The 16,599-nt window shown below is 37.7% G+C and overlaps 1 protein-coding gene across 4 annotated transcripts in view; it reads right to left on the bottom strand.

The window, feature by feature from the left end:
* Positions 1 to 2,354, bottom strand: part of LOC107074662 (neural cell adhesion molecule 2) — a 206,363-nt gene extending 204,009 nt beyond the window's left edge. For 3 of the 4 annotated variants that reach the window (XM_015336309.2, XM_015336312.2, XM_015336313.2), the window contains exon 1: positions 2,157 to 2,354. In XM_015336309.2, the coding sequence (XP_015191795.1) occupies positions 2,157 to 2,214 (58 nt within the window). In that variant the 5' untranslated portion in view covers positions 2,215 to 2,354. The remainder of the gene's footprint in view (positions 1 to 2,156) is intronic. The other variant, XM_089175425.1, reaches the window with a different exon arrangement.
* Positions 2,355 to 16,599: the final 14,245 nt, after the last annotated feature.

The following is a 16,599-nucleotide window of genomic DNA, read 5'->3' as shown; positions in this document are numbered from 1 at the left end:
TATAACAATGGGAAAAAAAATGAAAATAATATCTCTTTTTTTCTATAGAGTAAAATATACAACACGTGTACGTAATATACATATATATATATATATATATATATATATATATATATAAAGTATACATAATTATATGTATATATGTAGAGTGATCATAATGATCACGTATGTGTATGTGTTTTATCTATACGACGTGTGCTTATAAGTTTGTCCAATGTGTAGAATTGTGCTAACGTTTGCAAGCAGGAGTTCAAAATTGACGCGTCAAAAAGTGGTGAAAGGTAGTGGATATTAGGTGAGGACGGATCGAGAGAGAGAGAGAGAGAGAGTGAAAACGCGTTTTGCATCGAGTTTTGTTATACCAAAAACGCATATGTTCCGAAGCGTAAAAGTCATGTACGTCGAGGAAACGTGCCACGTATATACGAGCGTATGAAGAATAACCTAGGATTCGGTCGTTTAAAGCTTCGTCGAGTTGCCGTATATATTTTTTTTCTTGTTTTCTCTATATTCCCACTCCTCCTCCCTACTCCTCCTCCTCCTCTTCTTTATTTCTTTCTTTTCAATTTTTCTGCCTGCATTGAAAAAAAAGCAATCCAAAAGAGCAAAGAAACGTATTCACGATGACGCACATATGACCTGGGTATCCATACACGTACACACACACACATACATATACACATAGGTATATATGTGTGTGCTTTCCCAAAACCCTTTCGTTGACACAATCGTATCCAAAAGCTTATATTTCAGAGATTGCAAAAAATTAACAAGCACTAGAAAGCAGAGTTCTTAATAACCATTTTTATTAATCAGGTACTACTACTCTTTCATCCTCCTTTTTTCTCTCTCTCTCTCTCTCTCTCTCTCTCTCTCTCTCACTCTCACTCTGTTTCTTTAATCTTTGAATAAAAAGCGCATCACTCTTTTATCCCAGGTAGGGTAAAAAATGAAAACGTTAACAGTAATATACGTCGAATAGAAAAACTTAACGAGCTTTATTGAAAATAAAAATACACATCTTTGCAAAGAATACGTACGAAACGACGAACAGAAATTAGTACGTTGAAGTAGTAACGCGAGGCTTAATCGTTTCTGCTTGAGAGAGACAGAAAGAAAGAAAGAGAGAGAGAGAGAGAGAGAGAGAGAGAGAGTGAAAGAGATAGAAAGAGAGGAGAAGGAAAAGCGAACGTTTGTTTTTCTCGAGTGAAAATCACGGGAAAAAAAGGAACGGGTAAAAAGTGTAGAGGAATCTGTTTCGCATGACGAATAACCGAAGCTCCGCATGGAAAGTTCGTTAGCTTAAAAAAGCTTCAGGGCGGGGCATAACTTCGGTAAAATAATATTGTTGTTTTTAGGACGTTCAGAGCACCGCGTCATGATTAATGGACATACCTCGACAATGCTCTTTTCTCGGGGATACCAGAAAAGCCATGTATTTGAATTTCGACGCGCGAATTTTTATTTTAAAAAGAAAAGGAGAAAGAGAGAGAGGGAGAGAGTGAGAGAGTGAGAGAGAAAAATACGGCATAATTGTCAAAAAAATGTAATGCCTATGAACAACAACGATAATAAAAATATATACATATATAATATATACAATAAATGGCATATAAATATATATATATATATATATATATACATGTATATATAATATATTTTATCTGGCTAGTGAGTCGAAAAGAAGAATAAGAGCCGCGAAATCGGGTAAAAGAAATAAAACTTTGCGCGGTGGTTGAATACTTTGATCCGATTTACCGAGAACAAAGGATGGAGAATAGTCTCATCGTTCGTGAAAGAAAGACGATGGAAAACGAACGTTACTAGTATTAAAAGGAGAAGAAAATGGAAAGGGTAGGAAGAGAGATAAAAAAAATAGAAAAAAAAAGTAAAAGAAGAAGAAGAAGAAAAATAAAAGGAAAAAAAGAAAAAGTATAAGTAACGAGTTAACTAATAATTAAAGAGATAAACGGATCTAATGTAAGAAAAGTATTTTAAAAAAGTAGGCAAGTAAAAACAAATTAAATAGAAAGGGGATATACGCATCGTAAAATAGGGCATCGAAAATGTATAAATAATAGAATGAAAGAAAGAGATATTATGGTGGTGGGGGGAATTAAAAAAAACAATAGAGATAGAGGAAGAAAACGACTGACCTTGAGCTCGTATGGTCGTTAGGACGGCGACGAAAACGGCGAGGGAAGGACACCGCATTTTTCTTTCCACCTTGAATCCGTCGTCTTTCCTCGTCTTTGGTTCTCCAGCTTCTTGGCGAGTTTCTCGCACGATCCCGGACGATGATGTCACGCGGTGCGGACCTAACGGCCGCACGCTTTCCTGGGTACGCGTCTTCTTCTCGCAAAAGGGGAGCTTTTCTCCCTTCCGACGTGTTGTCGTCGTCGTCGCGCGCGCACAAGAAACCAAACGGAGGGAGAAAGGTGAAAAGGTGCCAGAGAAAAAGATGGAGAGTGAGAGAATTGGCAAGAAAATGAACAAGGAATAGAAAGAAACGGATATATAGTAAGAGTAAAAAGAAGAAAAACAAAATACACACTCCGGAGATAAGAAGTTTTTTTCTTCTTTTCCCTTATCGACTTTTCCCGTTACTCGATAGATCAATTTTTAACAACGGATACAACACGAATCGATATCAACGAAAAAATAAAAACGAATTATCTTGCGTTCGTCACTCATAATCACAAGTTATTATTTATCATGACTCTCTTCCATTACCAGTTTACAGTTTTACACGATGAAGTATAGATTTAATAAGAGAGTTTCTTTTTTCTTCTTCTCTTGTTTTATCTGTTTTCTTATTTCTACTTCCTCCAACACGAAACAAATAGGCAAAACAACAACTGTCTTTCTTCTCCTATTTTATTTTTATATATCAATTAGTATTATGTTCTTTCATCTCCGCACGATCTTCATCATTATCATCATCATCATCATCACCGGTCACACTTTACAGTTGTCGAATTTCTTCTTCGATCTGTGAAATCGAGAAACAACCAACGTTGAGTATAGCTCAATCGTTGAAAATAACTTTTCTTCTTTTCTCTTCCAATAACAAAGACGAGTTTCCAAGTTTCTTTACGGTTCCTCTCTCTCTCTCTCTTTCTCTCACACACTCTTTCTTCTTCTTTTCTCGATTCGATGCTCGAGAGAGAAAATATCGGACGTTTGAGGATTGTTGTTTTCGCTGTTGCGAATCTTGTCAATGATTTGTTCGGCGAGCAAGCAAGAAGGTAAGACGAAAAAAAAAGTTTGGATAAAAAAGAAAAAAAAAGAAAGGAAAAAAAGTCAGTAAGTATAAGAAGGGGGGAAAACCGAAATGGTAAGCAAACTCAATGGGTCAAGGAAACTTGTTCTCTCGTCCCTTAGCTCTCTCTCTCTCTCTCTCTTCTGGATCGCGACGACCTTTCGTGCGCGAGAAAACTCGAAAAGAAGTATAGTGAAGTGCGGCTAGGGAGTAGAACAAGGCAAGAGATATAAAGCAAAAGAAATAGAGGATCTAAAAGAGAAAGAGAGATAAAGAGAAAGAGGGAAAGATAAAGAGGAAGGATGACAGTTTTTCCCTGAGGACGACGTACACGAGAGCCACGAGAACGAAAGAGTAACGGCAAAGCAAAAAGATAGAAAGAGAGAAAGAGATAGAGTGAGAAAACGTTAGCAAGAAGAAAGTCAGTTTGAATGCGACTCGCACTTGAATACCGCCCTAACGATCCGACCAACCGAATTAGGACTCGACGAAGCGCGCTTTCCCTCTTCTTTGCAAACAGATCCTTTCATCCACCTAACCCGATCCTGGTTTCTCGAAAAAGCGACGACTTGCGCAACAACATCACGGCGACAAATAATTTCGTCTATCCGTCCAGCATCAGTAGTAGCAGCAGCAGCAGCAGTCCGTTCATCTTTTAAAAATCCTTTAAGATCGTCCTGGAACATTGATCGATGAACCTTGCCATGGTCGTTTGCGGTGACCTCATTCCATCGACTTCCTTGTACCTTCTCTTGCAGCGTCTTGCAACGCGTAATCGAATAAAAGCACTAAATGATTAATTGCAAGACTCTTCCTCTTCATCTCTCTCTATCTGTCTCTCTCTCTCTCTCTCTCTCTCTCTCTCTCTCTCTCATTCTCTATCTTTTCCTATCGTCTCTTCTCGTTTTAAATCTCCTCTCGTCTTTACTTGATCTTTCTTAGCGAACGAGCGAGTGATATCGTTCTCTCGCTTCTGAAGGACCTCTTCCCAGATAGAAGAGAAGGCAACCTCTATTCTCGAATCGACCTCTTCCTTCTCTCAAGAAGTTTTATAATTCGATAGTCCATCCTTGCTATTACGTCGATACTTTTTCAAATAGCTGCAGCAGCAGTAGCAGTAGACCTTCTGAAAGTTCGATCTGCTATCATATTATAGTATATATATATATATCGATCTCCTCCTTTCGTCAACAGTATAGATAATAGTTGATCTTACATCGAGTCCAATTTTCCTATCCAATCTTTCTTACTGAAGGAACAACACTCTATCGATAATATTTTGGAATATTTTATTAGATCACGTATGTAAACGTCACGAAATATCTTTATTATATGTTATCATCATCTTTTCCCCTATATGATCGCTCGTTAAATTGAAAGTCTTGTACTAGCATATATTGTATTTCCGAAGGTTATTACTTTCTCCGGCCTATTTGAAGATGAAGAACGGTTCACACGAAGAACAGACATTAACGATCGATAAAGGAATCGTCCAATATCACAGATATTTCGTAGTCGATCAACGATAGCGAGAATTTCTATGGTAAGAGAGGAATACTCTGGATGTTAATCGACACCGTTCTCGAAAACGAGGATATACGATATTGAAGTTTTTCGCAAAAGCTACGAATAAAAAGGGAATATATTAAAGTTACGTCATACGATGTCAGGAGAACGAGTTTCTCGTTTCGGCAACGAAAAAAAGAATTTACGACTATCTCCTCCCTCTTCTTCTTCCACCTCTATTTTCGATGATCGCGTATTCATAATAAAAGCAACTGTATAAAGAGTAACCTTCCACAATTTGCTTGAAATAAAACTCGCGCGTTTTCTTTCTACCACCTTTTTCTTTTTTCAACGATGCTCCCTGCTATTCTTAATATAATTGCATTTGAGAATAAGGAGGTTGGTTGTGGATGGAAAGTGGTTACCGTTAAAAGCTCGTATTAAAGTCAAGCCTAAGGGTAAATATGTGAAAATTCAAAGAGAGGGTGAGAACCAAGCAGAAAAATTTAAACAAAGAAACATGACCTACCACCACTAAACGAAGAAGTCATTGACTCTCGCGATTCGTGTTACTACAACAACCACGAATAATTAAAAACCTCGAGGGTCGATCGTTGTCACACGATCGAACGATCGAATTACTGTTACAATAGAAGATAATACGATTAACGAGTAGTAGTAGCAGCATAGTCACTGAGTATTTAATAAAAGCAAAATGAAAAATACAAAAATTTAATTAATGATCCCAGGGCGTTTCCTATCCGTCCTTATCATTAAAAACCCCATCCCTCGCATGAAATTTACGTACTGCTGCTGGTAGATGACAAAAAATGAGTAACTCGTGACATGGAAAACGAGAAAGAGACAATAATCGTCCAGTCATCGAGAGTACGGAATCTCTCAATTACCGGATGTTCGATCATGGAAAAACTCGACTAACTCGTTAAGAATCGCGATCGAGGATCGCGGAGATCTCGTTTTCTCTACGATTTTTTTTCTTTTCTCCACTTGGTCTTTTGCAATAATCCCAGCGCGGTAATTCGACGTCGAATAAGATTCGTACGAGAGTAAAATCTCTGATAGCGCGATAAGTCTGATCGAGTAAGGAGGGTCACGTATTGGCGAGGTTATCGACGCTTTCTCGATCGCACAAGTGCCGTCGGAGAGAGAGAGAGAGAGAGAGAAAGAGAGAGGAAAAAGAGACACGAGAACTAAAAAGAGCGTAAAAAAGAAAAAAGAGGATAGAAGGAGGATGAGAATACGTAGAAGAAAAAAGAAATGGAAGAAGTAGAAGAAGTAGAAGAAAAGTGGAAAAGGTTCCCTAGGGAGCGGTAAACGTGGTAAGGGACCGCGTCGTTGGAAACTCGTCTTCGTCGTTGTTTCTTCTTCTTCGTCTTTTTCTTCTTTACGTTGTGTACGTATATAAAACGAAAATATATATATATATATCTCTTTCGATGATACGAGATCCTCTTTTTTGTTAAATCATAATAACTAATGTAGACCTTGTTTAGAAGAAAAAAAAAATAATCAGATGCCACCGTTGAGTGAGTCCAAAGGTCTTCTCTCGTTGCGTCAAAGTTACGCGTGCACGGGCTTTACGAGAGACGTTAAATTTTGTACATTGTGTTAAATGTGCGTATATACGTTTATCTGTATGTATATACATATATACATATACATATATATATATATATATACATATAATATATAATATATATATATATATATATATGAGTATATGTATTATATGAGTATATGTATGTTAGTATAGTGTGTACAAGTACGTGTGACAGCTTTTTGCGCGCGCGTCCGTGTATATATGTGTATATGTGTGTGTGTGTGTATCCTTGCGTGAACGGTGCGTACGAGAAACGCGTACGCTCGCCACGATCGCGGGCTCAACACTGGCGCGCTATGTCGGCCGGACTTTTAGTTCGTGGCACTACCGAGAAGCGTCGCGGTGCCCGTCCCACCCACCCTCCTGCTTCCTGACACCGAGAGTGCCTCGTGCGCGCAAGAGTGCTCCCCTACCATCCTCCCCTATACTAGGGAGTGCACACGCGAGTGCACTCCGAGTGCCGAAAGAGTGCCACAGCAGCTACCGCGCCGCCGCTCATCGACGCCGGCCGATCGACCCTCCTTTTCTCTCTCCCTTTCTCTCTCCCTCACCCTCACCCTCACCCTATCTCTTTCTCTTTTCCTCTCTTATTCCTCTGCCGGGCCCATCTACGACGCCCGGAGAACTTACGAAATTAAGCCGAATATTCCGACAACTCGATGATCCTCCACGATAGAAGACAAAGAGAGAGAGAGAGAGAGAGAGAAAAGTTTTTCTTAGTAGAAAACGTTTAGAATTATAAGCGATCGATTCCCCTTACCGATACAACGGGGTAGGTAAAATTTGCTTCGTTTCTTCCTTTTTTTTGGTTCTTTTTCTCTTTCTCTCTCTTTCTACTTTTCTCGAAATAGAAAATGAGAGACGTCCAGTGCATGTCCGGAAAGAGAAACGAAAGTAACGAAGGCGGGGGTTGTGACGATCGTAGTAGCTTCTTTTTACCCCCTTTAAATCGACTACGTCTCCGCGATAAAAGAAAGCTTATAAGATTTCTCGTTTCTATCGTTGGTTTACCGTGGTATAAGAGAGAAACGGGGTAAGAGCCTCTTTTTCCTGGTGCACAACCCTCGCACGACTGACAATAAGATCGAACCTTTCAAGCTCGCGTTCGCGAATGTTTTCGACGAACCGTGTCGAGAATAGATACGAATGGATATAAAGAAATAGGTTGGGAAAGAGAAACTAACGTAAATTCCAAAAGGACTGTTAATTTTGAAAGAATTTACGGTACTTTGCGCATTTTACGAACGATATTGCAAGAGAGAAAACGAAAACGAAAACGAAAGCGAAAGCTCTACTCTAAGTTAATGCGAAGAAAGAAATTCGAACTATAGGACACTCTATATAGTTCAAATAGAAGTATAGCACTATTATATCGACAAATCGATCGAAACGAAATTTCTAACATGAACTCAACAAGAATATTTCTCAGTTAGCCGTTAGGTACCCTGGCATAGGAGCGTTATTAATTAGTCAGTAATTGACAAATTGTGGGATAAAGCGGCAACGAACGATTGAATGTTTTAGAGCGTCAAGCGTTCCGACTGCGGAACTAGCGACGACGATAGGGGGAGAGAAAAGCAGGGCGGAAAGGGTTGCTCGTTCCAGACTGTACAAAACGAGAAAGAGAATGGGAGGTAGGAACAGAGCAGAACAGAACAGAACAGAACGAGTGAGTTGAATTGCACGGAGAAAGATCGAGAGAAAGAGAAAGTATGTGTATATGGGTATGTGTACGTGACTGAGTGAGTGAGAGTAAGTAAGAGAGACAGACAGAGAAAGAGAATGTAGCGAGAACGCACGTAAGCTCCAGCTGCACGCAATAAACGTGCATTAAGCCACGCGCATGTGGTCCAAAACCATCGGGATTATGGCGAGAGCTAATTAACCGTCTCTATCCCCCACTTCGCATTTAACCTTTCAAACTCGACGAGCACGATGCATCTCATCGCTCTTCGAATTCGAGTCTTATCCAAACGCGGAAAGAGCTTTTCGCCAAAGCACGAAAATACTTTATCTTACTGATCGATCCGATAGATTCTGTATACCCGTAGCTATCGCTTTGAAAAAGAATAGCACTCTTGATCAGACAGCAAGCGATACCTACCACTTTCTTCCATCCTTCCTTCCTTCCTTCCTTCCTTCCTTCCTCCCCCAACTCCTTTACAAGGCGTTCGAACGAATAGCATCGACGATTTCTGAACATTGCAATTGCACCGTGTTCGAATACGCGCGTTTCGAATCCGACGAGCAAGTTAAAACGAACCGCAGCTAACCTCGCGCGTAGAACTTCTACTTACGTTAATTCCCAACTCAAATGTGAAATCGCACACAATTCGACGAATTCCGACGCTCTGCTTGCGAACAGACCGACCGACGAGAAAAGGGATCAAAAGGTGTTCTCCTAGACCGTTACGGAAACTCCTTTGAAAGGCTTGCCAATCTACCGTTGAAACGTTTTCAAGCGGCTAGGAGCAACTAAAATTCGAACAAAAGTCATGCGGCGAAGAGATGACTTGACGAGGAGACAATAAGGAAAGGATAGGAGGAAGAAGCATTCCCCGGTGAAGATTTTTGGCAGAAACTAGTCGAAAGTGAGGACAAAATTTATATCCTTAAAATATTCTTTGGGGTCAACTTTCTTCGAGATTATCGTTCGAAATGAACACACACACACATACAAAATAATTTCCTTCCGGCCTTTCCTTGGTTTTTTTTTCTCTTTTTGTAAAATACTGAGAAGTCTGTTGAAACTTTCATAGAAATCAAGTAATAATAAGAATGGTGAGAGAGATGGTAGTGTAGTGGTTGATTTGATAGTGGCAGCTAGCAAACGAGAAGCTTGCTATTTGCTGCAACACGGTGCTCGATTAATTTCTCGGGCAAAGCCTGCAGTTCAGAAGGACATCAACGCCGATTGTTTTCGGCTTTGTTGAATCCATAGCATATATAAATGACCGCCGGGCCCTTTTACCTATCTCCTAATCAAACCAACGCTATGAGACAGTATTACACATAGGTACTGTCTCTCGCGCGAATGACATGAGGGAAAGTAACAGAAATAGAGAAACGGATAGAAATAGAGTTTATATACTCATGATAATATTGGACAATAGAATACAATGGTAGATATATGTATTTATAAGAAAAACAATTATAAATACAAACAATTTTTAGTAAGTAAAATAATAATATATCAGATAAAATATATGGATTATTTAAAAAAAATAAATCTAAAGAGAACAAAATATTTGCACAGTTCTATTATAGGCTTCAACTATTATGATTCATGAAAATATTTCAACAATTATGATGTGGGTAAAGTTTCAAGATAATCGAAATCTATGTAAGCATCGCTGATGCTAAAAAAGTATTTGAATAACACAGAAATGAATTGTAATTGTAAGTATCAATGAAAATAAAGTTTTTCAAGTACCGCAATTAACATTTACCGTTTTTAATTGTCGTTTGTACGTAAGTGTAACGTACACTTTAGCATTCATAATGAAATATAACATAGAAAATAAAATTTACTTGAGAAATAGTATACCGTATCTTTCCAGTCTCACGAAATATTTGATTTAATACTTGTCTTCTTTTTCAAAAGATCGTTAAAGTGAGAGGTTTTGTTTCCGTTGGAAAAATAAAGAAAAAAAATATATATTGTGAGGAGAAAATTGTGTTAACCAGCTGACACTTACGAACATGTATCAATGAAAACTATCACGTTTTTACAAAATCCCTTCTTCATAAACTCTTCTTCAATTCTTCAATTATATTCCCTTAGTAGTCATACTTCAAAGTTATAACATTGAAAAACCATGAAAAGAAATCAGCATGTCCGAGTTTTTAAATCGGAAAAAAAATTTGTTATGAATAAAAAAGAAAAAGAATCATTTTTACTCTTTGAAGTATCCAAGGAAACGTTGGAGAATAAATAAGATTACGAATGGATGGACTTTCGTACGGTCAAAAAATTACTTTGATGGAATTAAAAGATTATACTAAATTGAAAAATAAAAGAGAAAAAAAATGATATAAATATAAACAAGACTCCGACTATAAATTCCTATTTATAATTCTTTGATAAATAAAAAAAAAATACATATAAAGAGATTTGTGACAGTATCTTACAGAGGAAACTTTTTGAAAAAATAATACTTGATAATAAAAGTGGATAATTATGCAGAAATTGGCAAAGGGCATAAAGCAGAAGATCGCAATTTCGAATGTAGAAATAAAATATTGAGCATTGGCATTCATCATCACCATTAACGCTATAGAAAACATTTTCCAATATTTTCCGAAGCGATGAGCCTTCATTTAAAAGCTGCCGGTATAATTATCTTCACCGCTCGTGCCAACTTTAATGGTCAATGATATTAATGGAAAAAAAGAAAGAAACACGCGGCCACAAATGAAAAGGAGATAAAGAGAGATAGATAGAGAAAAAGAAATGCAAAAACAACTGATTCTGAATATAACCAATCATTCGCTAGCGAGTTCTCTCTTATTACATAATTCAATATGTAATATATTGAAAATCGTACGAAAATTGCATCGTTGAAATGTATTGACCAAATATTCAAAATAATTCACCTCTTGATAGAGTTTATCATTTGTTAATAACTAAGCGCAACTATTGCATAAAAAAGGAAAAGAAAATAATTTAATCTTAAATAATAAAATAAAAAATATATAAAAAATAATGTAATCTTAGGGCGAATTACGGTTAATTGAAAGGTATGGGGTCTTTTTTGGGGGGTGATCATTCGAAGTTTCGCTTAAAAGGGAAATAATGTTCGTTGTTGAAAAAAAAAGAAGAAGAAGAAAAAAACTTATTAGCTAATTTTAGATCTGAAGGAAAGTTTCGACGTTCCCGGCATGCCCGAATTCACGCTTGGTAAAGTGTACCCATCTAACGTAACCCATTAAGAAACGCCCTGGCCTAATTAGTCTCCGATATTCCTTCAAGATTCCAGATCATTAAGCCGTACTACGAAACTTCAACTTGCACACCTCGACCGATCGTTAGGTGAATGTAACGAGTAACGACAGCTTGCGCCATCAAGCTTGGTCAACCGGATGTAAACGTCATTGTCCTTGTAGTAAAGAATGACTCACGTACCGAACAGTATCATCGTTTTAATCTCTACGTTCATCATTTGACAGGCTTTCGTTAAAAGAAAGATTTATAAATTCAGCGAAACTTAAAACAAAATTGTAGAAATATCTTTTATAATAATTAACGTATAAAAAAAAATATTATATAGATAGTTCGCCTCTCCAATAGGTTGAACGATTTATTTACAGAAAAGTTATTTTCAAAAGGAAAGAAAATTCATCTATTTATAATAAGGTTTATTTAATAACCTGCTTTAAAATCAATACGAAACACCTCGACGCGAACTGGAAAATTTATGGCCAAAGTAATATTCCCCCAGTCCCGCACAGTGTGAACGAAATGCAAAATGAAACGATTTATTCGATCAAATTATCGTTTACTCGAAATATTTTTCAACGACAATCCTCGAGGCAATAAATGTTATCGTAATACGCGAAAATGGATGCGAAGATCCGAGGATAATACGAAAGCTATTTCAATATCGACGTTCTCTCTACGAATGAATCGAGCATTGCATTAAGAATTACGAATTGCGAACAAAAAAAATTATTTTTCTATCTTTCATAAGAAACGTCATAAGATCATTATTTAAAAAAATTGAAAGAATTTTGTAGGCGTAGAATTGAGGAACGACGTTAGATGAGATAGGTAAACGTAAATGCTATGAACCAGCGGGAGGTGAAAATATAACGAGGTAAAGGGAGGAAGGTTCGTTTATTCATATTTGGATGAAAAGTTAATGACATAAATTACGTAAAAGGACAAGGGTAGGTATCGTCTTTTGAAAGCGTTCTCTCGGTTTTGATTCGTCCAACGTTGTCACGCTCGACAAGATAATTTCCCACGAGAGAAATTAATTATTAAGTAATAAATTAATGGAAGGACGATCCGTGTTCTAATTGCCTTGCGCGAGTCTCGATGAAACGAGGATAAAACAAAGCCACCGAAATGCTATCGAAATACTTCTTATTGCTTAGATAACTTAGATGCTATCCTACCCAGTGATGACTTTAAAGGATAAAATTTTCATCTAAAAGAATATAAGATTAAAATTATTTAATATTTAAAGTATGTTAAATAAATATATAATGTTTATGGAAATGTATATACATATACTTTTAAATAATCTTAAATAAAAGTAAAGTCTATTAAATTAATAAAATAATTGTGAAATGTGTATTATTATTTAAAAACACCAAGTATATGATTTGAGTACCGTCTTCCTCGAGATTCACTTTCAGACTGGCACGTTGTTTTCTGTCCAAATTCTTTTATTAAATGTTGTTTATATGAATTACTTATTTTTGTCAAATTATTATATAGGAGAAAATATGAAAGAATGAAATATATATGTATGTATTTACGGTTAAATAATCTTCGTCGGTAGAAAATAAAAGGGGAAAAGATAAGAGCGTGAAGAATCTAGAGCGGTAAAAGACGTAGATAAAGAAGACGATGAAACGGAGAGGAAAAGAATGAAGGGGACTCGAGCACGAACGAGGCTATTCGTTTACGTTACGAAGGGGTTTCGATGCGTCCGGTCCACCACAGTGGCTAGTGGCCACTTCCGGCCACTATCTAGAACTACGTTCTTGCTGAAGTGTAGGCGAATGTGAACAGAGGGATGGTTCGAACCGTAAGTGTGCCGGAAGCCACCAGCTGACTGTCTCGGATTACACGGACCGTCCTTTTTCTTTCTTTCTTTCTTCTTTTCTTTCTTCTGTTTTTTTCCCTCGATTTTATCCTCCTTCAAAAAGGCCCTTTGGCGAATAGCAGTATTGGCCCTTAAAACGTTCCCCTTTTATTAAATTATGCACACGTTTCTGATCTGAACGATCAGAAGGCACGCGAGACGTCATCGCGTCCCTTACATTTTATTGCCCTACTAAGAATCCATTTCTCTCATTGTTTCGCATTCCTTGGGGAAGATAAATTTTGTCTTTGCATAAGGGGAACGTTAAAGAGCCTATGGGAAGGAAGTAAAAGGAGAATAAAAAGGTATAAGGCAGGGAGGGGGCGTTCAAACGGTGAATTCAACTTGTTTATTAATTAAAGAAGGTCTTATTTACCTGGAGAAAAAAAGCTTTTGAAATAACAACCCTATACTACATCTACTACCGTCCTATGTACTAAGCCTAAGCTACAACATCGAACGCGTTAGAAAAACTGCCGCGTAAACGATCCCAAGCCTGGAATTCGTTAATGGCTTGGCAATTCGAATAACGGCAAGCCAAGTCGTTTAATCTTTTATCATTAGAACGGTCGGTGAATTCCTCTGTTTGCGTATCACGATGAAACGGCTCGAATGTGGTGAAAAATAGAAGGAAAAAAAAGAAAAAAGAAAAAAAGAAAAACCTCTATCTATGTATATGTTCTACGTTTAGGTATCTAATAAATGACAAAGATTTTACATCAGCTTATTACCTTTTACCTCGTTCTAGGTAAATCTATCTGATGTGATCTTAATACTTCATAATATTAATATTGCTAACAGAGTACAAGCAAGAAATCATCTTCTTAATTAACGAACGAATTCAACGCTCTCTTCGAACAAAAGTACCCCACTCGTACAGTATCTTCTATCAGGTTCCGTAGACATTACGAAAGACAAAATACGTAAAAAAATATTTCCTTATCTTATGGATATATTTTTGTTTCAATCTTTAGAGATCTTAGGTCCTTAAAAAACTTATTATTTCATTAGAAGAGCTATTCACAGAAACAACATATCGTAGACTAAATTACGAATAAAACGTATCAAATATATAATTTTTGTCTTTAATTAATTCTAAGAGTTAGTTTAATTTTTATCTCTATTTGCGATAAAAAAGAAAAACAATATTGGATATTTGATAAATTCAACATTCGAATATTAGTCTTTCCGATATGACATAAAGTTAAGAACTTTGTTCGATCAATGTTGAGAAGAGAAAAGGGATAGTAGGGGAAGAGGAAACTGTCCGTTCACTATCTTTTGTACAAGATAAATATTATGAGAGCTCCGTCAGACTCATAGCTTCGAAACGTCCGGAAAACGTCGGGAATATTGAGATTGGGGTGTCATCGCGAATAACAACGGTGCTCTGCAATGGAATTCTAGCACGGGGCCATTGGGAATTCTCATTGATTCTCGTTGAACCGTTACCTGGCTTCTCTGGGACTCGGAATACGATCGTAAAGGTGCAGCTGGTGTGGAAGCTTGAGGTATAAGAAAAGTGAAGTAAAATGGGACGAAAGGGAAAGGGGAAGGGGCTTGAGTAAAGGAACGTTTCTCAACACAGACGACGATCTTACTTCCTTCACTCGGTCGCGTTCCTTTCGTTCTTCTTGGTTGTCGTCGTCGTCGTCTTCTCTTCTAGGGAGCTTTGTAATTTTAATTATTTCATTAGAGAAAATCCTTCGAATATACAAAAGAAAAGTCCGTAGAAACTGTATAGAGAAGACGCAAAAGAAAAAAGGAGAGCGAGAGAGAAAGAAAGAAAGTCGCTTTCTTTCGCACCCGAGAAAATTTGCTTGCCATCGTCAGCTTCTATTTTTCTTTTCTTTCTTCCTTCCTTCCTTCTTTCCTAGCTCCTATTTCTTCTTGTATTTTTTTTTTATTTTATATCCGTTCTTTCTTCTTTACCAAGGTCCATGCAGAACACTTTGTCATATTCCCATTTCTCTGTTCGAATTTCATGACGTAACTTTCTCGTCAACGACGACGAACTTAACAAAACGATTTAACATTCTTCCGATCTAACATTTTTGTCTTTTGACAAATGAAGCAAAACTTTCATCTCTGTCATTTTCTATTGTTACTTATACTTTTCTTCATCTTATAGTAATTGTTTCTTTCTGCTGCTTTTACATGATCTATCTCATACATTTAGTTATTCGTTTACGAGAACGAAACTATTTGTGTTGATTATCAAAAGATCGATAGGTAGATCGATGTGGCAGATGCGCGGCTGTCGCGACATTAGCTCATAATAAAGCAGGACGTAGATAATAGAATACACGACACGTAACAAGGGCCGAGCACCACCGCGTACATGATGCCGCGTTTACTTGCTCGCTCGCTCGCTGGAGCTTGCCCTGCACCGGTAATTTAGGTAGCATTGCTTTGGTCAATAGCCAATTCCTATTTGGCTCGGATCCAAAGAGCCAAACAAACCGACCGCGCCGCTACGAAACGCCGAAGAGTAAAGCTCAGAAACTCTTCGACTTGACTCCCTTTTCCTTTCCCCTATCCATCTCCGTTTCTCTCCAATCCTATTCTTTCTGGATATCTTTCTTTTTTTTTGTTTTTCAAAGTACATCTACAGCCAGTCGTTACCGCGTCACCGCCTACCACACCCCGATACTTTTCTTCACAAGTCCTCAAGAAATTCTTTCTTTTCTTTTTTCTCTGGTACGATCGTTTTGCATCGCCGATTTCCGGTATTATCTCTTTTGTCTTGAATGAGAATTTAAATTATATAGAAGAAATAAAAAGAAAAAGAAAAAGAAAAAAGAAAAAGAAAAATGGAAAAGAATCTCCCCACCACCACCACTCCCACGAAAGAACGAATAGAATCGAAGACAAGAAAGTATCCTGGAAAATTTAAACTTACGTTCTTGCGGCTTTCAGCTATTTCGCTTCAGCGTCATTCCGAACCAACCTAATCTCTTCTTTGCCTCCCTCCATCTCTCCGCTTTACCCCGTTCCTTGTCCAATACCAACGTTGCGGAGCGCCGCAGGAAATTGCATTCCTCGTTCGCGAGCTTTCTTTAATCCGCGAGACCACCACGCCATCTCAGAAGAGAGCTTCGTAAAATTCGTAATCGGTGCGAGCATTGTCGTCTTAAGAACCCGTCTCTTAAATCTACTACTCTTATCCGTCCTTCGTTTCATTCCATTCCATTCCATTCCTTTCCTTTCCATTCCATTCCATTCCTTTTTTTTTCTTCTTTCAAACGCATCTCCTTCCCCTCCAACACACTTCTTACACCATACCTGCTGCTGCTTCTTTATCAAAACGTTTTTTTCTCGTCCTCTATTACACTCTTCCGCGTTGTCAGTCCACTCGCTAACGGTGACTCGATCGCAATGACTCGACTCCTTAT

Source organism: Polistes dominula, unplaced genomic scaffold (assembly GCF_049000335.1).
Source record: "Polistes dominula isolate Pdom_NZ unplaced genomic scaffold, Pdom_raw_medaka contig_82, whole genome shotgun sequence".
Taxonomy (NCBI): domain Eukaryota; kingdom Metazoa; phylum Arthropoda; class Insecta; order Hymenoptera; family Vespidae; genus Polistes; species Polistes dominula.
The sequence above is the reverse complement of the archived record's forward strand: the minus strand, read 5'-3'. Positions and strand labels throughout refer to the sequence as shown.